The sequence below is a fragment of the Perca fluviatilis genome, chromosome 6 (genome assembly GCF_010015445.1).
Source record: "Perca fluviatilis chromosome 6, GENO_Pfluv_1.0, whole genome shotgun sequence".
In the NCBI taxonomy this organism is placed as follows: Eukaryota; Metazoa; Chordata; class Actinopteri; order Perciformes; family Percidae; genus Perca; species Perca fluviatilis.
Genome location: NC_053117.1, coordinates 37,653,652 through 37,678,114, shown reverse-complemented (window position 1 = coordinate 37,678,114; position 24,463 = coordinate 37,653,652). Strand labels below are relative to the sequence as shown.

At 42.2% G+C, this 24,463-nt stretch overlaps 1 protein-coding gene across 4 annotated transcripts in view; it reads left to right on the top strand.

Moving 5' to 3' along the window:
- The window catches only part of disp3 (dispatched RND transporter family member 3), a 29,157-nt gene extending 6,065 nt beyond the window's left edge, over nt 1–23,092 (top strand). For 2 of the 4 annotated variants that reach the window (XM_039802378.1, XM_039802376.1), the window contains 20 exons: nt 714–1,730; nt 3,088–3,307; nt 8,382–8,518; nt 9,400–9,534; nt 10,673–10,833; nt 11,020–11,159; nt 11,283–11,374; nt 11,469–11,633; nt 14,717–14,878; nt 16,038–16,184; nt 16,274–16,410; nt 16,536–16,705; nt 16,799–16,929; nt 17,989–18,173; nt 18,280–18,406; nt 19,518–19,663; nt 19,763–19,922; nt 20,728–20,841; nt 21,688–21,860; nt 22,429–23,092. In XM_039802378.1, the coding sequence (XP_039658312.1) occupies nt 722–1,730; nt 3,088–3,307; nt 8,382–8,518; nt 9,400–9,534; nt 10,673–10,833; nt 11,020–11,159; nt 11,283–11,374; nt 11,469–11,633; nt 14,717–14,878; nt 16,038–16,184; nt 16,274–16,410; nt 16,536–16,705; nt 16,799–16,929; nt 17,989–18,173; nt 18,280–18,406; nt 19,518–19,663; nt 19,763–19,922; nt 20,728–20,841; nt 21,688–21,860; nt 22,429–22,785 (4,068 nt within the window). In that variant the 5' untranslated portion in view covers nt 714–721 and the 3' untranslated portion in view covers nt 22,786–23,092. Of the gene's footprint in view, nt 1–283; nt 570–713; nt 1,731–3,087; nt 3,308–8,381; nt 8,519–9,399; nt 9,535–10,672; nt 10,834–11,019; nt 11,160–11,282; nt 11,375–11,468; nt 11,634–14,716; nt 14,879–16,037; nt 16,185–16,273; nt 16,411–16,535; nt 16,706–16,798; nt 16,930–17,988; nt 18,174–18,279; nt 18,407–19,517; nt 19,664–19,762; nt 19,923–20,727; nt 20,842–21,687; nt 21,861–22,428 lie in introns of those variants that run through there. The other 2 variants (XM_039802379.1, XM_039802380.1) reach the window with 2 other exon arrangements.
- Nucleotides 23,093–24,463: the final 1,371 nt, after the last annotated feature.

Sequence of the window (24,463 nt, the reverse complement as noted above, 5' to 3'; positions counted from 1 at the left end):
CTTAGCCAACTCCTTCACCACTAACGGAGCGAGCTGGAAAATCAAACTGTTCCCGAACCCCGTGGGGAGGAGGGCCACGACATCACGGCCACCAACACAGCTCAGCAAAGATTGTTCTCTCTCGGGCTTTAACTTCTGGATATTTCGGCAGCGTTGCCACAACGGACCGAATGGCTTCGCTCGCATCTTTCTCCGCCGCCATTACGGAACTCACCGAATGTTACCGAACCTCAACGTCATCGTTCTCAGCCACTCCCTCTGTTCACTGATTGGACCGGTAAATATTTGACCGGAGAAAACACAAGAATATACCGCAAACCCAGACGGAGTACTGAACGAAAATTTTAGTTAGGGGATACAGTTCTCCTAGTTAAAAAAGTTAGTCTGGAGCCCTGATAATGCACTTCTCATGGCAAGTTTTCAGCAACGACATGACTCTCCCGCCTCACACTCCTCTTGGCTCTGGCAATGACAACCATTGGTTATCCGGTTTCTATGGAGCAAATTCATCGAATTCTTACTGGAGGTGCCGTCGGTGTAGTTCTTTGGGGGCTAGAGGAATGGCGGTAGTAAGCGACTTTCACATTTTCACAGCTTTTACTTTACACCCCTGAGTTTAAAACACACACACAAAACACAATCCAAAACCCATTTTCACCATATGGGACCTTTTAAGTGAGCAATCATCAAGTGGTGTTGTGTGTCCCTGACAGGTGCCAGCATGGATGTGGGGGATGATCCGCTGCTGTTTCAGCCCAACTGGGGAGGAGAGGAAGATGAGGAGGAGGAGGAGGAGGAAGAGGAAGAGGAAGGAGAGGATGGAGCAGCACCCACAGCAGGACAGAGCTGTTTCTCTGGAGAGGCTGGCATGTGTGGACTGTGGAGGGCAGTGGGGTGGGTGTACACACAGCCCTGGGCCAGTGGGGTGCTTTTAGGGGTAGTTGTGTCACTCCCATGCGTCCTGTTTGCCTACATGCTGCTCTACTGCCCCCCTCTGGACATAGACCTCTCCTACAGTGCCTTTGAGGTTCACAGTCACTTCTCTGCCGAGCGCTTCGATGCCCTCACCATCGCTGTGAAGACTCAGCTGGGGTCCTGGGACAGACGTAGGCGAGACTTAGATAACAGCGAGTCTGAGGCCCTGAGGGAGCTTCTGCTGGAGAAGCTGAGCAAACAGGGAGCGTTCAACAGGACAGATAATGAGGCTGTGAGGTGCTCCACTCCTCGAAACTACCCCTCACACCCAGGAGATGATGAGAAGAGAGCAGCCGCGGCGAGCAGAGATAAAAGGACCGAGCTTAAATTGAGTCAGGAGAAAATGGGGAAGCACAGGAACTCGTATCACAGAGCCGAAGAAGAAGAAGCGGAGAGATCACGGGATGGGAATTCAACTCTACGGCTCATTAGGAGGCGCAGGTTGGCTCCCAATTACTACCTGCAGAGCCAGGCTCTGTGGAGGATCGAGCTGGTGTTCGTGGCTCAAGGGGAGGGCGATCGCAACATCTTCACCCCCGAGCGCCTGCAGACCATTCACCACGTGGAGCGCCTGCTCATGCAGCATCCGCAGTTCCATCAGTTCTGCTGGAAGCCTCTGGAGATGCTGAGGGATCTGCCACTGGGACCGTCCTACTGCTCCCCACCCAGCTCACTCCTGTCCTACCTGTACCCCAGCGAGAGAGGGGGGAAGATTTACTATGATGGCATGGGCCCAGATCTGGCCGATATTCAAGGTGAGTCCACAAGTTAAAGGTCCCATGGCATGAAAATTTCAATATCCGGTTTTTGAACATTAATATGCGTTCCCCCAGCCTGCCTATGGTCCCCCAGTGGCTAGAAATGGTGATAGGTGTAAACCGAGCCCTGGGTATCCTGCTCTGCCTTTGAGAAAATGAAAGCTCAGATGGGCCGATCTATCTATATAAAAGAGACTTCAGATACAGTATTAGGGGACCACTAAGGTCTATATAAAAGAGACTTCAGATACAGTATTAGGGGACCACTAAGGTCTATATAAAAGAGACTTCAGATACAGTATTAGGGGACCACTAAGGTCTATATAAAAGAGACTTCAGATACAGTATTAGGGGACCACTAAGGTCTATATAAAAGAGACTTCAGATACAGTATTAAGGGACCACTAAGGTCTACAAAAAAGAGACTTCAGATACAGTATTAGGGGACCACTAAGGCCTATATAAAAGAGACTTCAGATACAGTATTAGGGGACCACTAAGGCCTATATAAAAGAGACTTCAGATACAGTATTAGGGGACCACTAAGGTCTATATAAAAGAGACTTCAGATACAGTATTAGGGGACCACTAAGGTCTATATAAAAGCAAGCATTTGGTGCGACAACAGCAAGGACACACTACCTTTTTACAGGCAGAAACCTCGGACAGACACCGGACTCTAGGTGGGCGGCCATCTGCCTCTGCCAGTTGGGACACAGAGACGCTGATACAGATATACAGAAAATAACAGCTTTCTAATGGAGCTGCAAAGATTAATCGATTAGTTGATGAGTTGTCAACTATTAAGTTAATCGGCAACTATTTCGATAAATAAAAAAAATAGCTACACAAAAAGTTCAAAATTGAGTCTTACGTGAGGGAAGGCGAGGTATATCTTTCAAGCGATTAATACAAGATTTCATGTCTTGAAAGCTGCAAACAGATGTTTAGTTTACAGCTGCAAAGATTAAACGATTAGTTGTCAAATATTAGAAAATCGGCAACCATTTTCATAATTAATAAATTGGTTTGAGTAATTTTTTTAATGGAAAAAAAGTAAAACTTCTCTAATTCCAGCTTCCTAAATGTGAATATTGTTCTAGCTTCTTCTCTCTTCTGTGACAGTAATCTGAATATCTTTGAGTTGTGGACAAAACAAGACATTTGAGGACGTCATCTTGGCCTTCTGGGAAACACTGATCGACAATTTTCACCATTTTCTGATATTTCATAGAACAAACAACTAATCGATTCATCCAGAAAATAATCTATAGATTAATCAAGATCAATTCAAGATTCATTTTTAATCAAGAGTCCCCCTAACGGTGCTGGTTTGCCGTGTCTGTATTCCCAGGGTCTCTGAGTCTGGCCATCACCCACCCCCAGTTCTACTGGTACGTGGATGAGAGTCTGTCGCCGGAGCATCTCTCCTCCTCTCTGTTACGCAGCGAGATCCACTTCGGAGCTCCTCTTCCTTCCTTCTACTCCCTGCAGGACCGAGCTCACGAGCAAAGATCACGCTTCAAAAACTTTGTGGTGCAGTATGCAGACATCCTGACCAAGCAATCTACCAGGTCAGGAAATAATCCCTGCAATGTTGACCGTTTATTAGGCAAGGCAGTTTATTTATATGGCACAATTCAGACACAGAGGCAAGTCAAAGTGCTCCACATATGCATAAACATACAAAGTACAAAACAAATTGTACTTACTTTACTTTACTTACACTTTACTTGAAGTTATCTACATAAGAGTGACATGACACTGTCATGAACACATGAACCCTAACCCTAACCCTAACCATAAGTTGTCATGACAAAAACTGAATGACACTTACTAAAAGACAGTCCTTCCAGAAAAAAGGGCAAAAATCCTTGATTATGCGGCACGTTTTCTTAAAAAATGCGATGGAACATGCAGGATATTTATGCAATTTTATGCGATGAAATTGCGGGAACTTGCATAAACTGCGGTTTGATGAAAAAGAGAAAAGAAAGTGATTCCCCCAACAACCTGCTTTTCGATGATGTACTGTATATGTCGTGTAATTATGTCACTTCATAACGTTCCCATGGCAACAAGGGAAAATGGCTGCTCTTGTGTGAAGTAAACGCAATATTTTTCAACTTTCTGCTGAGATGTATGTGACTTTTTTGCAACGAACATGCAGGGATTATGAAATCATGCAAGCCCTGCATATTTTGCGCGAAAATTGGCAATATATGCGGCGAAAGTGCGGTGTATTTGAAAAAATGTGGCCCACACATAAATATGCGGACTTTGACTGATTATGCATTGAATTATGCGATCGCATAATCGCGTTTTTCTGGAGGGACTGAAAAGAAGTGTTATGTCATAAACGTTTATGACTTGTTTATAATGTTTATGACACGTTCATGACAGTGTCATGTCACTCTTATGTAGCTACCTTCAAGTAAAGTGTAACCAAATAAATAAATCAGCAAATACAACGGGCAATAAAATCAAGATATAGATTATATAGATAGACTTTTGGGGCATAGAAGGTAAGGCAGCTTTATTTGGATAGCACATTTCAGCAAAAAGGCAAGTCAAAGTGCTTTACATATGCATAGACATACAAAACACACAAATCAGAAAATACAACGGGTCATAAAACTGCTCGTTTATACTGTAGAAAAAATCATAATCACAATTATTTTGTTCAATATTGAAATCATTATCTAACATGACTACACAGTGAGTTTTTGAAAGATGTTGCATATAATAAACTTAAAAAAAAACAGTGAAAGAAATCAACAGTGAAATTTCCCTTCATACTTTTCCCTGTTTTAATTTCTTTTATTTCATTCAGAACACAAGACAAAATAAGAGTTTACTTGCAAAACGTAATGTGCAAAATAACCTTTTTTTTCTCGATTACATTGTTTTTGTGATCATTGGGAGTCGAAATTCAAATTTGATTAATTGCACAGCCCTAATTAAACAAAAACAAAACAAAAACAGTAGATTTAAAAGACTTTAAAAGCATACAGTAGAAGATAAGGCAGCTTTATTTGTGTAGCACATTTCAGCAACAAGACAACTCAAAGTGCTTTACATAAAACACGAAGGAGCAGTCAAAAACAACTGAAAACATTAGTTAACGAGAATATAACACAGCTAAATAGAATAAGATGAAATCCAAGAATAAAAGTTACAGTGCAGTGTAAGAAATGAACAATTACTTTAAAAAAAGACAGCGTCAAAAAATAGAAATCCTAGAAATAGAAGTGTAGGAATGACTATCTGTCAATGAGCTCAGGAAAAGCAAAAATGCAGACAGACACGTTTTTAAGACTTGATTTAAAATAACAAAGGCTCGAGGCAGATCTCAAGTCTTCGGGAAGTTTATTCCAGATCTGTGGTGCATGGGAACTAAAAGCTGCTTCTATAAATAATAACATTATTTTGAAATCAATTCGTAGGAAGCCAGTGCAAAGCTCTGAGAACAGGGGGTGATGTGTTCCAGCGAGGACTCGGGCAGCAGCGTTTTGAATCAACTGCAGTTGTCTGATGGATTTTTTACAGACACCTTTAAAGGGGTGATAGAATGATTATATAGGGTATTTCACACTGTTCCTTATGGTCTGCTAATGGGGTATGTAACATTGGTTGGGCTGAAAATGGCCTGGTTGATATTTTATTGGCCCTTATGCATCCCTGTGTTTTGGCCCTATTTGTAACAAGAGTTTTTCTTCCAAATATGGTATGCTCATGAATATTTAGATGAGCTGCGCGCTGATTGGTTGAGCGAATTGCCATACGCACACATTGGAGACGCGTGCTGATTGGTTGAGCGAATCCCCAATACACACACATTAGAGACTTTATTTTTTCAAGTTTTTGTGCAAAGCACGGGTAGCAGCAATACACTGAATACCAGTAAGTATGCTTATAATATGATGTGAAGATATAAATCAAATGCTAGCCACGTAGTGCCCTTATTGAAATAAAAGAAACAAAAAAGGAAAAAACAAGAAACAAAAAGAAGAAATGCACACATATGCCTGCACACCTGAACATATACATGCACGTGTTCACTTACTCCCATATATCTAAAAAGTCGAAACATACTCATATGTACATAATTGCACACATACACTTGCGCACATATACAAGAATGAAACATGAGAACTGTGGGGATGCGAGTAGGTCGCCATTGATTACAGCAATATGGTCATTGTTTTCCTTAACCGGAATATGCAAGGCATTAAGGCAGGCTATCCCCCCCTTCTTATAATATAGGCGTTCCATTTTTCCCAGAGGGCATCACCTTTGTCCCTTTGTAATCTGAGGCTAAAGGTCAGATAGTTCCATAGTTTGGATATCTTTAATTATGACTCTCCACTTGTTAACCGTGGGAGGTTCTGTGTTGAGCCGTCTTTTTGTTATGGCTTTTTTGCTCGCAGCCATGAAGATTTTTAGGAGGTATCTGTCTTTCTTTGGTAATTTAGTGTCCATGTTACCCAGGTAGAATGATAAGCAAGTCAAATTAAATTTACACTGAAAGACTTCTCTAATTATGCTTTCCACTTCTCCCCAGAAGGGTTTAAGAGTGGGGCAGCCCCAAAATATGTGGGTATGATCTGCCATACTGTGTCCACATCCTCTCCAACATGTAGGTAGTAGTCCTGTCTGCCTAGAGGATAAGCCAGTTTGTGATTGGTTCCCTGCAAATTTGTAACGGAAGCGGGATAGATAAACGTACAGGTTTCCAGCCTGAGCTGCGGGGCGAAATCAAATCGCCGGCAGATCGGGCTGGGTTTACCCAGTCTACAAAATATGGTCATGATTAATAAAACTTCTCCGCCTTGTGGAGAACACGTTTCTTGTCTCTCCCAGAGAGAGTTTGAGTCGCTCCGCGAGGCCCCAATGATTTTGGAGCAGACTTTAACCATAGTTTTCAGGCAGTTTCTGTCCTTCACAAAACAAATCATTAAACTAACAGACAAATGAAAAAGTTAACAAGCACTCAATATAAGACAGGTAGGCAGTACACAGCAACGATAATCGAATATTTTGCTGCGTTATAGTCACTATAGTCATTATAGTTCCTGATTACTAGTTCCCGATTCAATTTGATTTCCGTTTCGATTTGATTAGGGATGTTTCAGTTACAATACCAATTTAGCTTGGATATGTAAGAGATTCCCAGAGAACTAATGCTGTAAATTGCACAAGGAACCCTGTAACCTGCTGCCTTAATAAAAAATGATAATGCTGTCGTTAAGAATTGACCCCAAAGCAGTTACATAGAGACACAAAAACATGTAAAAGTGCTTTCTTTCATGCAGAGGGTGTGAAGCAGAGATGGAGACCTAAAGCTATACGTCTGTGAAAATGGCCATGGCAGTTTTTCCCTCGACAAAATTTCACCTAACTTTGGAGCGTTATTTAGCATAACATGGATTCCTAAGATCGTCTACTTTCATATTCACTCTAGTTTTAAATCGGAGCCTCTTAAAAGATCGATCTCAGGATTTTTATGAATCGATATTGGTGTTTCCCACAAGTAGAACCTATGTATGGGATACACTGGATATGTGTATCCCATACATGGATCATTCAAATAAAAATCTATTTGAACTGGACATGTTTTTTAAACCCAACCCTATTATTTACACATAAGCACATTAGGGGTTGGAAAAAAATTGATTCACGTTTGTAATTTTAAAATTGATTCTTTTCCCTAGAATCGATATTTTTTATAACTTTTTTTAACCAATAACTAAACTAAATATTTTCTGCTGATACTGTACCGCCGACAGCGACTACATCTTATCTGTTTCCAGCAAAACAGAGCGAAGCAGAAAATGCAGAAAATCCATGTTCTGTTCTGCTCTCTACAAATGAAATAAATGTCAGACTGACTGACATGTTATGTGCATTCTTCTTAAAAAAATATTAGTTTTAGAAATGTCTCATGATATATTGTCCCTAGTGTATTGTTGAACTTCTGTTTTTGTTAACCCTCCTCGGGTCAAATCTGACCCATATCAGAAATTTGGGTTTCTTTCAACCAAATTTTAAAACAAAATGACGTGGATGTTCCATACAACGCTCTTCACAAGTTAAATAAATGATCAGTTCACTACTTTCATTGAATTTGGGTGTTTCATTCCATTTTATAGCATGTAAAGAAAAATTGATAATAGAACGTTGAAAAAAAATAGGAAAATAATGTCAAAAAAGCACAGAAAAGAAGTGACACAAAACTTGGAAAAAAGTGACAAAAATGTCGGGAAAATCGTCAAAAACGCCAGGAAAAGTGACAAAAACACGGGAAAAGCTTAAAAAAACCCGTCAAAAAGCACAGAAAAATATTGACAGAAACTTAAAAAAAAGTGACAAAAATGTCGAGACGGACACATTTTTTTTTTAACATTTTGACGCAGAAAAACAACATGGTGCATGGTCGACGGGGAAGACAACACAAGGGTTAAAGAAGGAAAAGAACATCGCAATACTTCTAGAAATGAACTTCTACATGAAAATCGCAATACAAATCGAATCGGCGCCCATGCATCGCGAGAAAGAATCCCATCGGGTCAAAAAGCATATTGTCCCAGTACCACACACTGTTGCAAACAGTTGGAGTTTGACATTATGTTGCTGTCCTTGTCCCAGCCAGGTGAAGGTGCTGTACGGGGGAACAGAGCTGTTTGATGATGAGGTGAGACACACCTTCCACAACGACATGATGCTGGCTGTCATCAGTGGAGCCTGCATTACTCTGCTCGTCTATGTCCTGACCTCCTTTTCTGGTACAGTATAAACGGCTCTTTCTTCAACTCGCATTGCTCTGTCCTAGGACTGCACAATATATATATATATATATATATATATATATATATATATATATATATTTTTTTTTAATCGTCATCGCAATATCAATTGGTGCAATACACACATGGCGAAAGGCTGTGACGTATCGCGAAAGACACTCAGCGATTTTTTGGTTTTAGTTGAAAGAAAATATCAGTAAAACACCGCACTTTCATTCCTTTCATTTAGTTTAAATTCAACAAGCAATGTGTTGTATTTAGGCAGAATACTGAAAGCAGCAGAGTACATGTTAATATCTGTTTGTTTATCGCAAGTAATATTGTTAACGCGATACTCAACAACATTATCGCGTATTTTCCTCATATCGTGCAGCCCTACAGTATTGTGTACACATCTCAATGGTAATAGTGCGTTCCATTTGTACTCTGAAGTCTGATTTTCCGAGGTCAAAGTCAGAAACACGCGCCCTGACCTCGGGTTTCTGAGCTGTGAAGTCGGACAGCCTCGCAGTGCCCCGAGTTCAAAATCCGACATGGCTGCCCCGTGCATCAACAGTTGTGAAAGCTGTAGTAACATACAGTTATTAACGCTTCTGTCTTATTTGTGTCTCACTAAATCAGTCGTAAACACATGTTCCTGTCCATCTTCTGTCTGTGGACATGTTGCTACGCTGTTTGTATGCACAAAAAAACTGTAATGCGTTGTTATCTACTGGTATTGCTAACGATGGCTAACCTGGCTAGAGCTAAACCCCACAATGAAAAATCTTGTAAATGGAAAGCATTCATCTCGGGTGTGACATCATTTGGTAGCACATGAATGTTTACAAGCTCCGTGTTGTTTTCTTGTCTCTCTGTAGTGTTTCTGACTCTCTTCGGACTCGCTAGCATTGGACTGAGCTGCCTGATGGCTCTGTTCTTGTACCATGTTGTCTTTGGCGTGAGGTACCTGGGCATTCTCAATGGAGTTGCAGCCTTTGTTATTATCGGAATTGGTACGGAAAAAGAAATACAACAATTTGTCCATTATAGGAATAGTTTTACATAAGCGGGAAATATTTATTACTTATTTGTATCCTTGCTGAGAGTTAGATGAGATGATTGACACCACTCTCGGACATCGGAGTGGCATCTATAGATCTAGAGCTCATCTAATTCTCAGCAGGAAAGTGAAGTGTATTTTTCCAAAATGTCAAACTATTCCTTTAAAGGGTAACGTCGGTAATTTTCAACCTGGGCCCTATTTGCTGGTGTTTTTGTGTCCAAGTGACTAATGGGAACAACAATCAGACCGTTGAAACAAGCTGCAATGTAACGTTAATGGGCAATTGCACACCGTCAATTTCCGTTCAGTAAAAGTTCTGTTTTTGCCACTGACTGACTCAGATTATTATTCTATGAATGTGACAACATTATGGAAAGGATCCCTACAGAGATAGACCTTTTTGTTAAAGAGTAAAATCCTTTTTTTTTTAACATGAACCAGCCCAGAAATCACCAAACCCACCAGACTCCATGTAAATAATCAGTAATTGTATCATCGTAAAACACACTTCATTCAAAGACGACAGAAACTAAATAAAACTATCAAAAGCTGTCTTGGTTCGTCTTTCCACCAACAATCACCACTCTGGTTTGGTTGAAATAAACCCTTAATTCACCCATTTACATGTGGAAATATGCTATTTTTTATTTAGAGTCTGGCGAGTTTGCCGATGGTGATTTCAGGGCTGTTTGATGTTAAACAAAAAGGATCTTACTCTTTAACAAAAAGGTCTACAGTATCTCTGTAGGGATCCTTTCTATAATGTCAGACACTTAGAATAATAATCTGAGCCTGTCAGCGGCAATAACAGCATTTTTAGTGGACAGAAATTGAAGGTGTGCAACTTTCCATTAAAGTTACACAAGCAGCTTGTTTCTCCGCTGCCAACAGCAGTCACCTTGCTCCATACTGGTCTAATTAAAAAAAAGAAAAGAAAAAGTTGTTCCCATTAATCACTCAGACACAAAAACATGGAAAAACATGGTCCAGGTTAAAAAATACTGAAGTTAAAGAAGAAAAAAAATCCTTTTACAGTACATTTACAATAATATGTAATAATAATCTTTTGTTCTCTCCCTGTTGCTCAGGTGTGGATGATGTATTTGTGTTCATCAGCACCTTCCGACAGGCTTCTCATCTACGTCAGCCGCAGCAGCGAATGATCTACACAATTAAAACGGCCGGCCGAGCTACTTTCCTCACCTCCTTCACTACCGCAGCTGCCTACGCTGCTAACACCTTCTCTCAGGTAATCATAGAGGAGAAATCCTGCCGGTAATAGAATCTGTACAGGGACTATAAATGACTCCCCTGCTATGGATGAATAGAAGTGCCTCTCTCAGCAAAAGGCCTTTTATTTTTTTTTTTCACAAGATAAGCAAAAATTGAATGTTTCAAGGTCTTTTACCCTGTGCTTCATTTAACTGACACATAGATCCCAGCCGTGCATGACTTTGGCCTATTCATGGCCCTCATTGTCAGCTGCTGCTGGTTTTGGGTGTCCGCCCTGATGCCTGCCGCCCTGTGTATCTGGACCGAGTGCGTGGCGCCTCAGGAACACGCCTGGTTGAATTGGTGAGGCATTGTCTCCTGGCTTTTGTGTGAGATTTTATTTGTGCATGCCGCGCGACACACCACCGGCGCGGTGTAATCCCCTTCAGCTGTCTATCTCGCTAAAACTGCGTCCTCCCTCTGAAGCTGGAAGCTGTTGTCGGGCCTGTCGGCGAGCCACAGCCCGTTGTCAGACGATGACGATGATGTGGCGCTTCTGTCAGTGGAGATGGAGCCAGGTGAGATTATTGTCTCGAGAAGGGAATGAGTCTCTCGGGTTGTGAAACGCTGCTGTCCAGGCACCACTAAGCCCGCTGTCTTTGTCTCGGCTAGGCGCGGGTGACACGGACGGCGACGCGGCCATTCTTTCCCTGTCGGTGGAGACACCTCCGTCCCCTTCAGGGCAGCAGCACGTGGGTGTGGTGAGCACAAATCTCCGGTGGGGCCTGAAGCATTTAGTGGCCGAGCCAGCTGTGGAGCGACGAAAAGCTGTTCTAGGTGAGATTTGATGTAAAACGCTGATCACTCAAGGTAACACTTTATTTGAAGGGGTGTGCATAACGCTAGGTTTCCACACAGCGAAATTTCGCTTTGCTCTCATTGAGGTTGAATGGAGACGAAATTCGCCCTGATTGAGCGAGATGAGAGCGAATCGCCGAGGGGAGCGAAATAAAGTTGACGAAAGTTTAACTTTATTCAAATGAGGACCACTCGAGAACCAATCAGGTCCGCGTGTTTGTGTTTGGAGGCGGGAGTTACAAAAAAAGTCTGACCAAGATGGCGGAGGTCATCAGCGCAGTATCATGAAAATGTTGATGTGATTAAAATGTTTCTACACGAACATCGGTACTTCTATCAACACGAATTGTGTTTTATATGACACACAAACTTAATTAGGGCACATACACCACTAAATAGATCACTGTATATGTTAGTTTAAACACTCAAACTTTTCAGCTAGCCGACAGGCTAATCGCTAGCATGTTCGGACATTGGATTTCATTGTAGCCTAGCCAGGTAGCTAGCTAGCTAGGCTACTTGTGCCTTTGTTTGATTACATGTTTTATTGGCAAACATTGACGCTTGTAGCAACACGGATTGTTGTTTATATGTCACACGAACTTAAACAGGGCGAACACACACCACCAAATAGACCACTGGAGATAGTTTAAACACTCAAAATGATTCAGCTAGCCGACAGGTCACCCGCTAGCATGTTCGGACATTGCATTTCATTGTAAGCATAGCAAGGCAGCTAGGCTACATAGCCAGGTTACCAGAGCATTTATGAGCTAACATTTTACTGATGGTTTGCTGCTGTGCATTTTTACCGCCCTGTCTTCTGACAGCCCGGGACATTTAAAAAAATGTTGCGGTCTTGCGTGTTGTTTTCGCGACCACGCCCCCCGAGGCAAACTTTCGCTGGCCGAAATTCGCGAGGTGTTTCGCTGTGTGGAACCCTACCGTATGACTGACACGACACTGTCATAACTATGACATGGCACCGGTCATGAAAAGGAAGGAGTCTGAATAAATGTTTATGACTGTTGCCATAATGAACTCGTGTCACAAGTGTCATTCGGTAAATTTAGGACACTTTTATTGAAAAGGTGACATTGTTTGAGATGTTTGTGTTATGACAACTTGACATTAACCCTTGTGTTGTCTTCCCGTCGACCGTGCAGCTTTGCTTCTCTGTGTAAAAATTGAAACTTTTTTTCAGAGTTTTGGTCGTCTTTTTTTGACACTTTTGTCGCTTTTCACGATGTTTTGGAAATGTTTTGACGTTTTAGTCACTTTTCTTCCAAGTTTTTTGTCACTTTTTCAGATTTTTTTGATTTTTTTTTCTGTTTCTGATGTTTTTGATGATTTTTTTCTGCGCTTTTCCTGACGTTCTTTTATCAGTTTTTTTTTTCAAATGCTATAAAATTGAATAAAACGCCCAAATTCAATGAAAGTAGTGAGCTGATCATTTAATTTACTTGTGAAGAGCGTTGTACGGAACCATCCACGTTATTTCTTTTGACAATTTGGTTGAAAGAAAACAACATTTCTGATATAGAAACTTTTTGAAAATGGGTCAAATTGGAGCCGAGGACAACAGGAGGGTTAAGCAAGACAAACTCGGTAAATCTCCTCAGTACTGCTGCATTCACTGTCGACAAACTGGACTTATAACAGTTATGACATCTTAAATACAAGTTCCACTTTGGTTGAGGTCAAGGGAATTATTCATGTAGAGCTGTCAACTATTAAATGAATTGCAGATTAATCAGTTTGAGTCGTTTTTTTAAAGATTCTCTGATTCCAGCTTGTTAAATGTGAAAATATTCTAGTCTCTTCTCTCCTCTGTGACAGTAAACTGAATATCTTTGAGTTGGGGACAAAACAAGACATTTGAGGACGTCATCTTGGGCTTTGGGAAACACTGATCCACATTTTTCACCATTTTATAGACCTGACAACTAATCGCTAAATCGACAATGAAACTAATCATTAGTTGCGGCCTCTATATTCAGGACACGGTTATAAAAGCATTTGATAGTGAAATCAAACTTTATGACATCTTTATGACAAGTCCAACTTCTTTCACTCAAGGGAATTATTCATGACACAATTATAATGGTCTCATGACAACGTCAAAACCAACCACTTATGACAGTTTAATGTAAAGTTAACACATAAAGCTCAATAGTTTCTTTAAGTTAAGTCTGCTATCACATATTCATGACAGGCTATGTTGTCTCGCCTAATGTCAAGTTGGCATAACACAAACATCTCAAACGATGCCAACTTTGCGTTGCGTATCATAATTTACCGAATGACCCCTGATGACAACAGTCATAAACATTCATAAAGACTCCTTCATGTTCATGAACGGTGTTACAGGCCAGCAATAATAATAACAAAAAAATAAATAAATAAACTTTGCAATTTTAACTGTCATCATCTACCGAATGACACTTAAAACAGTCATGAACATTCATAAAGACTCCTTCATGTTCATAACCGGTGTCATGTCTGTCTTATGCACACCCCTTCAAATGAAGTGTGACTGAACTCACACAGGGTTATTTGAAGATTATTTTTTGGGGCATTTCCGCCTTTTTAATGGACAGGACAGCTAGGTGAGAAAGAGGAGAGAGAGAGGGGGGAAGACATGCAGGAAATCGTCACAGGTCGGACTCGAACCCTGGACCTCTGCGTCGAGGCATAAACCTCTCTGTATATGTGCGCCTGCTCTCCCAACTGAGCCAACCCGGCCCACGAACTCACACAGTTTGACACTCAGAATTTATACTGAAGAAACGTTGTCATTTCTATATCTGTGAGTTTGGTTCTCACAGATATTATCAGACAAGATCTTGATCTGTGATTTAGACGTGAGAGTAACCTCCAGCTCGCCTCTGTGTGACCTAAGAGGATTTAGTCTGTCAGAGGAAGAGCAAGTATTTATCTTCCACTCTTCTAAGGAGGGGCTGTAATTGATCCTTGCTCCTGATGTGTCTCTCAGCTGCTCTATCTGCTCCATCAGACCCTCCTCTCTGCCATCATTCATCACTTTCTTCCTGTCGGCGCAGGCGTCTTCCTCCTGGTTCTGGTCTTATCTGCCGGCTGCTGCTGTCTCCTGAGGCCGGCCACTCACGCCCCCCTTCTTTTCCGCCGGGACACGAATCTTCAAACGCTGCTGGCTCTGAGGAGCAACCTCAGCGGTCAGGGCATCTCCTGCCCCATGTGTTCAGGTGAGACTGAATAGAATCAGGTTTTCAAACTGCGTGTGAACTAGGGATGGAACGATTACCGGTGTAACGGTGGACCACGATATAAATGTTGGCGATAACAATTGCCGTTTTCATTTAAAATATCGTTATTATCGCGGTGGGATTACCACGGTGTGGAAACGGTGTGTTTAATCCTTCCCAGCTTCATCTGAGGCTCCTGAAGTCGCTGCGCCGGCGCACTGCGTAGCGTACAACGTAAAGTTGGAATCATGGCGGAAGGAGGAGATGACAGCGCTCAGGACATTTATCAGCCCTCCTTTACATGCTACCTGCTCTACTCTACTCGGCTCGATGCCCCCGTCCTCCTTTTTCCATAGCAGATTTAGTACCGACTCATGCCTGAGGCGAGCGTGGCTGGTCGTCATAGCGACGCCGCAGGAAACTGCTGTGACATAACGCGACACACACACACACTCTCGGCATGTGGCTGTTGCCACAGCCAGAAAACTAATTTAGTTTCAAAACTAGCTGGAGGCAGCAAAAAAAAAAAAACACACAGCTGGCTAAACTATTTAAAAACGGCGGGTTTGTTCAGGACGCCCCCGTCTGTCACTAGCAATGATGACGCAGTGATTAGTGACGATTCTCTCTGACCAATCAGCAGTCTGCAGGTCTTCACTTCACCTTTTGGTATCGCCTCAGCTCGCTTTGAACCTGGACAGAGGTGATACTAAAAAAAAAGTACCTGTTAGCAGGTACCAGGGACTTTTTTTCATAATGGAAAACCAAAAAAGGCGAGTAGAGTAGCGTCGAGTCGAGCAGGTACCATGTGATGGAAAAACGCCATAAGAGGACGAAGTCTGAAGCATGGGCATATTTTGGTTATTATAAAAATGCCCGAAGACAGTTGATTGAAGACAGTTATCCTGTCTGCAGAACGTGCAGGAAAGAAGTTGCTGCTAAAGGCGGCAATACGTGCTGAACCCTTGTTCCTTTGATGTTAAAAGTTGCACTTTTGATAAGGTCTTGCCTATATTTTTGTAATATAATAAACACTGTTACACCTTTTGAAACTATTTCAGCTTGTGTAGGCCTGATCAGTGCTTTCAGAACATATTGAAAACTCACCCAGTTAACTTCACAGATTTTTCTAAATGGCATGTGTTGCGTTCTGCTGCAGGTGTGTTCATGGAAAAGCCCCATCCCTTGTACACACACACTTCCTCCTCAGCGTTTAAGTTCTCCACGCATCAGCAGAGCCCGAGCAAAACGACTTCATCTGCCCCACGGAGCGCTGTCACACTAAATTCAAGCCCCAACCAAACAGGTCAAACATTCAGCACATACAAATCACTTTCTCTCTCATTTAATACCTTCCCCCACTTTAAAATATTGTACTTTGTGCTGTTTTTTCAGAGTCTTTACTGACGGTGTACATATCAAAGTTGGACCTCGGAGCGTCTACAACCCTTTACCGCTTCTCCCTCAACGCCAGCGCTCCGTCCCCGTGGAAACTGTGCAGCACAGAGCACGAAGAGGTGTCGTCATTTCAGGTTAGAGAGCAAAAAAAAAAAAAAAAGTAATAACAGCAATATAATTAGCTGTAACGTTATGTCTCCCCCAACTGCCATATGTGCGACTAAAGCGGCTTATAACTAATCTTGTTTTATCTGAATAGGCTTATAATCAGCCCCGCAGCAATTACACCAGCAGAATGACAGTGTGTGTTTCCCATGTGTACCACCCGTACCCCAGCTGGATGATCACATCCACCTCGTGTGAACCCCGCCACGGCTGGGCGCCAGAGTTTTCCTTTTATGTAGCGTCGTCTCTGCAGCAGCACAGCAGGTGAAAAATACGGATGAAAAGAATCGAAAGTCATTCCTGTCATGTCGTTCTAGTGGACAGTCGGTCATTTCAGCTCTGCTTTGACCTTTTCAGGAGACTTCGCTTCGCCCAGCGCCGCCTGAGACCTCATCCCAGCCGCGTGTGCGTCGACCCGCCTGGCTGCGGCATCAGTTCTGGGCCCGATGGACCCACGCAGGGAACCTTTTATACCCCTCTTCCCAGTGGTGAGCGAGCATCGCAGTTTGTCAGCCCCAATGAGAACTTTTTTTCTCACTGCATAGATTTTGTGGCTTTTTTTGACGTTTTTGTCGGAGGGGTTTTCAATGCTTTTTTCAACGTTTTTGTCCTTTTGTTTTCGAAAAAAAGATATTTTTGTTGTTTGTTTTTTTTCGACATCGTTGGCCTTTTTTCCGATTTTTTTGGTCTCTTTTTTTCAACTTTTCTAACGACATTTTTGGCGTTTTCTTTCTTGTTATCTTTAACTTCCCTTCACTCCTTTGGACTGTCCGCTTTCTTTTGGCGTTGTTGTCGGGGGGTTTTCAATGCTTTTTTCAACGTTTTTGTTCTTTGTTTTCGAAAAAAATGTATATTTTTTTTTCGAAATTTATGTTTGTTCTGACATTATTTTTTTTTTTGACATTGTTGGCCCTTTTTTCCGATTTTTTTGGTCTCTTTTTTTCCAACGTTTCTAACGACATTTTTGACGTTTTTTTCTGGTTATCTTTAACTTCCCTTTACTCATTTGGACTGTCCGCTTTCTTTTGTTGTCGGGGGGGTTTTCAATGCTTTTTTCAACGTTTTTGTTCTTTGTTTTCGAAAAAATATATATATATATTTTTCGAAATTTATGTTTGTTCTGACATATTATTTTGTTTTTGACATTGTTGGCCTTTTTTCCGATTTTTTTGGTCCCTTTTTTTCAACGTTTCTAATGACATTTTTGACGTTTTTTTTGTTATCTTTAACTTCTCTTTACTCATTTGGACTGCCCCACCCCCCCCAGCATTTGCCTATACTGCCTATGCCACGGGCCGACCCTGATGTGTCACATCACACATGCTGAAATGTATTTTTTTTTTTTATGTTATTCATTCTCACTTTGAGTCTGCAAAATAGAGAAAATAACACTTCTTTGAAATATACTAGCTTCTCAAAGTGGCACCTTATAAAACACCTCTGGAGGAGTTTTTCCACACCACAGAGTTATACGCATATTTTGACACTGTATAAAAAAAAAGGCCCACTGAGAGATTTTCCTCTGGTTCTTTTTTTTTTTTTCAAAGATCCCTCTTCTGCTGCCAAAACGAAAGCATCCAAAACGTTTGGCTTCAACCCCTGCGGTGGCGGGGCGTGTGGCCAGCCGGCGGTGCGTCCTCTGGTGGACACCGGGGCGATGGTTTTTGTCGTCTTTGGCATCTTGGGAGTCAACCGAACCGGAAACCGGGACAACCACGTTATCGGAGATATGGTCAGTGTGTCAGTGTATCTTAATCATCACCAGAAATAAAGCAGAGCCAGATGTCTGAAAGATGTTCTCATCGTGTGGCTGACGTTGTGTTTAATTCTCTCCAAAGGGCAGCATTATATTGGACCCAGACTTTGATGTTTTCCAGGAAATGGGGCATCTCTGCAAAATCTGCAAAGCTATTAGTGCAAACACACACCTTGTGAAGCCAGGAGGAGCGCAGTGTTTGCCTTCAGGTAACACCCCCAACACAATTCACCATTACCATTAAACATCGTGAAACAATAACATAAACATTATAGATCAATCCATCGAGTTGATTGTTAAAGCCATTTTTTTTTAGCAACTTCCAACTTCTTAAATGGGAATATCTGCTGGTTTTCCTTTTTCCTCTTTAATAGCAAATTGAATATTTTGGGGTTTTGGATTGTTGCTTGGACAAAATCATCCTAAAAATCCAAACATCTGAAGATGTTAACTTGGGGTTTGGGAAATTGTACATTTTTCACTTCTTTTCTGACATTTTATAAAACAAATAATACATCAATCAATGGAGGACTGATACGATATTGAAAATAATCAGTAGTTGCAGCCCTAAAACCTTATTTTTTACAAACTTTATAGCACAAAACTGTTACATAACAACTGGGTAAAAAAAACGGTTTGTAACTATGCACCAAAACTGTGAAATTCGCTACCCAAAGCTATCAGATGCAAGGCATTTTTTTTTATTGAAAACGTATTTATTCAGCACTGCTTTTAACTAATTGTCATTCCTTTGCTTTCCCTTGTGTTTTTTAAATTTTACATATTATATTGTTCTTGGCATATATTTGCAGCCTCTGTTATTTGTTGGTCATTTGAATATTTTGTAACTGCTTTTATTTTCTTAATGGATCTTTGTTAGTGCGGTAGCTCCACTTTGTTGTAAAGCACTTTGAGCTACGCTTTCTGCATGAAAGGGGCTATAATAGATAATGTCTATTATGATTATTATATGAATTATTAATAGAGAGTGAGTGTAAAAGGGTGTAAAAGGTTCTGTCCTTTCTTCTGTTCTTTGCAGGTGGAACTGTATAGACATCAAGGAAGAAGCCAAGGCACTCGTCTTTTACGAAAAAAAAATATAAAAGGCCTTAAATGCATCTGGCACATTCTGAATAGAATAAGATAATACGGTTTTTATCTTATTATGCATTAAAGACATTTTATATATATTTTTTGTAAAAGATGAGTGCCTTGGCTTCTTTGATGTCTACTGGATTTGTTCATGCCAAAGAGCACCGCCTTTTTATCGCTAATATACTGTAAGTTCCAAGAAGCTCTCCGATCTCTTCCGTTCTTCAGGTAACAAACTGTCTTCTATTGTGCCTCTGCTCCATCCGGAGTGCCACTCTCTCCCCGAGCCCAACCTGCTGCCGGGGCAGCTCTCCCACGGAGCGGTGGGAATACACGGAGGCAAGGTCTGCTGGCTGTCCATGGCCTTTGAGTCTGTAAGTCCCTTCCTCTTCCAGCTTTTCATCTTCGCGCATCACAGAGCGGCACCTTTCCAGTTCACTTTGCCCGACGCTCTACCTCTCTTCTCTCCCCAGACCACATACAAGGGCAAGTCCTCCTTTCAGACCTACTCCGACTTCCTCCAGTGGGAGAACTTCATCCAGGAGCAGCTGGCCTCCCTCCCGCAGTCCTCCGCTCTGCAACGGGGTTTCCAGACCTGCGAGCACTGGAAGCAGATCTTCATGGAAATCATAGGTGAGCGTGAAGTGGAGCTGCGTGTCAAAGAGATGTTTTCAGCAAACTGAAGAGGGATTAATCTGGCAATCCTCGCAGTAATACTCATACTCACATACTATCTTGTGTTCCAGGAAAAGATTAAGTATGTCCCAGTACATATTATGTCAAATGCAGGATGCCAAAAATACCAGGATCAGGGGCAGAGCCAGACGTTGTAGACATTGTAGCGCCGCCCAAACTTAGGGGGGTCCGGGGGCATGCTTTCCCCCCCCACCCCCCCACCCCACCCATTTACAGCAGCTATTATCATTTTTTTTTTTAAGGCCAACTGAGATAATAGAATGCCTAAAAATCTGTACATCATCTGGAAGAAACCTGATAGTAGGAAGGGGAAAAAACAACATCCTGTAGAGCATACATCCTGTTTTGTATCAAATTGTTCTCCAACTTTCTTTAAACACAACACATGTTGAGGATGAGAGCCACAAATTGTCTGACGTTTCTATTTTTAAGTTTAAGTGAAGTATTTTACATTACATTACATGTCATTTAGCGGACGCTTTTATCCAAAGCGACTTGCGTCCAACTGCATCACTGTCAGAATTTACTAACTGTCAGATTTTGCAGTATGCAAGACAGCATGCTTTTCTGGCTATTCTGACCCTTAATTCTTAGAATTAGTAATTATTAATGAAGACCTGGTATGTGCAGATTGTATGCATACTGCTTGCAACACTGTATACTTTGAAGAGCAGCTGCAGTACTTCCTAAAAGTATGCGATTTGGAACGCAGTCACTGTTGAGCTCTGTGGTGTGTTTGTAGGTGTGGAGAGTGCCCTCTGGAGCCTGCTGCTGTCTCTGGCCATCTGCGTGGCAGCTGTGTCCGTGTTTACTGCACATCCTATGCTGCTGCTCCCAGTACTCATAACCATCCTAGGTAAGAGATTAGTTACTCAGAAATGGATTTTAAAATGGAATATTCAAGCCTGGGTTGGGATCATGTGTGTAATGTGTGGTAGTCTGGATCAACAAAAGTACATTTCCAGGATAAACCTGACCGGATGTCCGCTCTCTGTGTGCTGCTGTTCTCAAAATCCCATCGCTACGGGAATCAACAACAACCTTCGAGCTTGCGAGCTACACGCTGAAAATGTCAAGTTTTTGGTCGTGCAACAAGGCAGGCCTGCTCGGTTCTTTCAGGGAATGATTGTAACTATTTACAAAGAATATGTTTAGAGCATTTCCTCTCTAACTGGGACGTTTTGGGACCGATTGGTGGGATTGCTGTGGACGAAGTACACACAGAAATACACTGGTAAGAGCTAATGAGGTTTAACCATGTATCCAGCTGGCTTAGTCCTTTGCAGTGGCGCGGGTTCCAATCCGACCTGCTGCCCTTTGCTGCGTGTCATCCCCCATCTCTCTCCCCCTTTCAAGTCTATCCACTGTCACTTCATAATAAAGGGAAAAAGCCCCCAAAAAATAATCTAGTATCATGTATCCAGCTAATTTAAATAGCGTTTTTTTTTCTCCTATCCCAGAATGCATCTGTGGTGTAGCCAGACCTTACTCCACAACGCTGTGGAGATAGAGCTGGCAATGCCAGACAAAATGTGTTTCTCTTTCTGCGTGCCGATCTGACGGCCACATTCTGCTTTATGATGAATCGTGAACAAGTTGAAGGAGCAGATGGGATTACATTTCACTGGAATTGTACCTCCTCTGATTTAATGTGACAAATGAAATTGAAATGATTGAATTGTGAGTTTTTGGCCTCTTACAGGCGTGATCTGCCTGGTGGTGGCGGTCATGTATTGGCTGGGCTGGGAGATGGGAGCAGTGGAGGCCATCTCTCTGTCTATACTTGTGGGATCTTCTGTGGATTACTGTCTGCACCTGGTGGAGGGATACCTGCTGGCTGGGGAGACCGCGCCCTCTACGCCTGCTCCTAACTTGGTACGGGGAGTGTGAATTTGTTTGAACAATTATGAGCCATTAGAAAAACTCCCACAGCTTGTTTCCTGTTTGCACACATGCTTAAACAAGCCAACGACTAAGATTTTTTGGATTTTATTAAGGCGAGAAGCGCCCTGAAGGCTCATGAATAAAAAGTAGAGCTGCACAGATTAATCGATTAGTTGTCAACTATTGAATGAATCGCCAACTATTTTGATAAACGATTAATCGCTTTGAGATTTTGTACAAAAAAAGTACAAAATTCTCTGATGTCCGCTTGTTAAATGTGAATATGTTTCTAGTGTCTTCGCTCCTCTGTGACAGGAAACTGAATATCTTTGAGTTGTGGAGAAACAAGACATTTGAGGACGCCCTCTTGGGCTTTTAGGAAACGCTGATCCCCATTTTTTCACCATTTTCTGACATTTTAAAGACCAAACAACTAATCGATTAATACAGAAAATAATCGACAGATTAATCGCCAATGAAAATGATCGTTAGCAGCAGCCCTAATAAATGACAAAAACAGCCTCTGCTCCTGCAGTGTTAATCTGTGTTTTGTTTGCAGGAGCCTCGGGCCGAGAGGCAGAGGCGGACCCTGGAGGCGGTGAACCATGTGGGCGTTGCCATAGTGTCCAGCGCCGTCACCACGGTGATCTCCACAGTCCCCCTCTTCTTCTGTGTCATTGTGCCTTTCGCCAAGTTCGGACAGATCGTGGCCATTAACACGGCCGTCTCCATTGTGTTCACCCTGACCGTGACTGTGGCCATGTTGGCGTGCATGGCCCCCGCCCGCTTCAGCAGACCCCCCGGCGCTGTGCTGAAGGCCAGCCTGGCCGTGGCGGCCGCGGTGGCCTTGGGAGCGGCTGCATGTTGGGCAGGAGGTCGTCTGGGAGCGTTGGCCTGGCAATCGATCGGCACGTAAAACGCACAACTGTACCCCCGACCCACACTGATGTCAGGCAGGGGGGGTTTCCTGTGTATGCAAAACTGTCAGCACTCCACTCTCCTCCACGTTTGAGAGGAATTTGAGAGGTTATTTACAGCACAAAGATGTCAGAACTAGAGCAAAGATGTCAGAAGTAGAGCTGCGAAGCTTAATCGATTAGTCGCCAGCTATTAAATTAATCGCCAACTATTTTGATAATCGATTAAACGCTTTTGTCATTTTTTTATGAAAAAACAAAAGTGAAAAAAATCCTCCGATTCCAGCTTCTTAAATGTGAATATTTTTTTCTTCTCTCCTCTGTGACAGTAAACTGAATATCTTTTGAGTTGTGGACGAAACGAGACATTTGAGGACGTCGTCTTGGGCTTTTTGGGGAAACATTTCTGACATTTTAACGACCAAACAACTAATCGGTTCATCGAGAAAATAATGGAGAGATTAAGTCGACAATGAAATGAACCGTTAGTTGCAGCCCTAGTCAGAACCTATTCCTTTATTAGAAGCCGTTTGTCTTCACAAAATACTTCTTTTTCACTCGTATTGATCAGTGGATTGTACGTGCTGTAGTGTAAATATCTATGTGATTCACAGTAGTGGGTTGATCCGATGATTCAGCTGGAGGAATTTATTTGATTGGGGATATTTCAGCCTAGAGGGGAAAGATGATTGAGTAATCGTTGGGAAACACTGGCTGAGTCACGGTTTTCATCTGTGTAACTCGTTGAGTCGTGAAGGGCCGCTGACTGTTCTGTGACCCGTGAACAGTGACGGGGTGCCGCGCCCTGACGTCCGTAACCATCAGTGAAACTCGGTCCACATGATTCATAGCCATCTTGTGAAACCTCACGTTTTGATTGATCTTCTCTTTGTGTTTTCTTAGCTGTGCATTGAATGTGTTTTCAGCCACATTTGTAACAAAAGGTTATGATGTCCCAATGTGGCTGGATTAAAAAATGGTACTAGTCCAGTTTATACCGTGCACAGTTCTGTTAAATGTAATGTGTGATGTAAAATGGTTCGGTATGCTGCTCTCACACATTCCGAACTGAACTCTTGACGCTGCCAGCACACACTTGCTCTGAAGAGTTGTGTATACCAAGACTTACCACGAGGGTACCTCCTCTTTTCTGACCTTTCATGTGTTTATATCATAGACTGTAAAAAAGAATGCACGTAGCAGGAGTGACGTCACCCATTGGTTTGTGGACTGCCGCTTTGAAGCCTCGAGTTTGCCGATACAGGTGCCGGTTTTTTTGCAACTAGATGCGGCGATTTTTGACGGCCAAGCCAGTGTTGTTTGTGGTTGCAATGGTGCTAAGCCAAACGCTAAAGAGGGAAAGTTGCCGAACAGAAAGAAAAAAATCTGCAAACCTTCCTTTAAGTTACCAGCTAACGCTAGCTGTAGCTAGCTAGCTAGCTAGGTTGGCAGCAAGCTGAACAAGATACTTTTAGGCGACCAAATGTTTCAATTAACTTTGAAGAAGTGAAAACAGACAGTGAAGGAGTAAAGGTTTAAGTTAAAAACACGGACAACCCCCAAAAACAAGTTGAGGTCTATTTTAATGTACACAGTGTTAGCATGGTTAGCATCGCGAAGCCTCTGTCCTGATTGGCAGGTCCTAAAGCATCCCCTGCTTTATTGTCTTATTTTAAA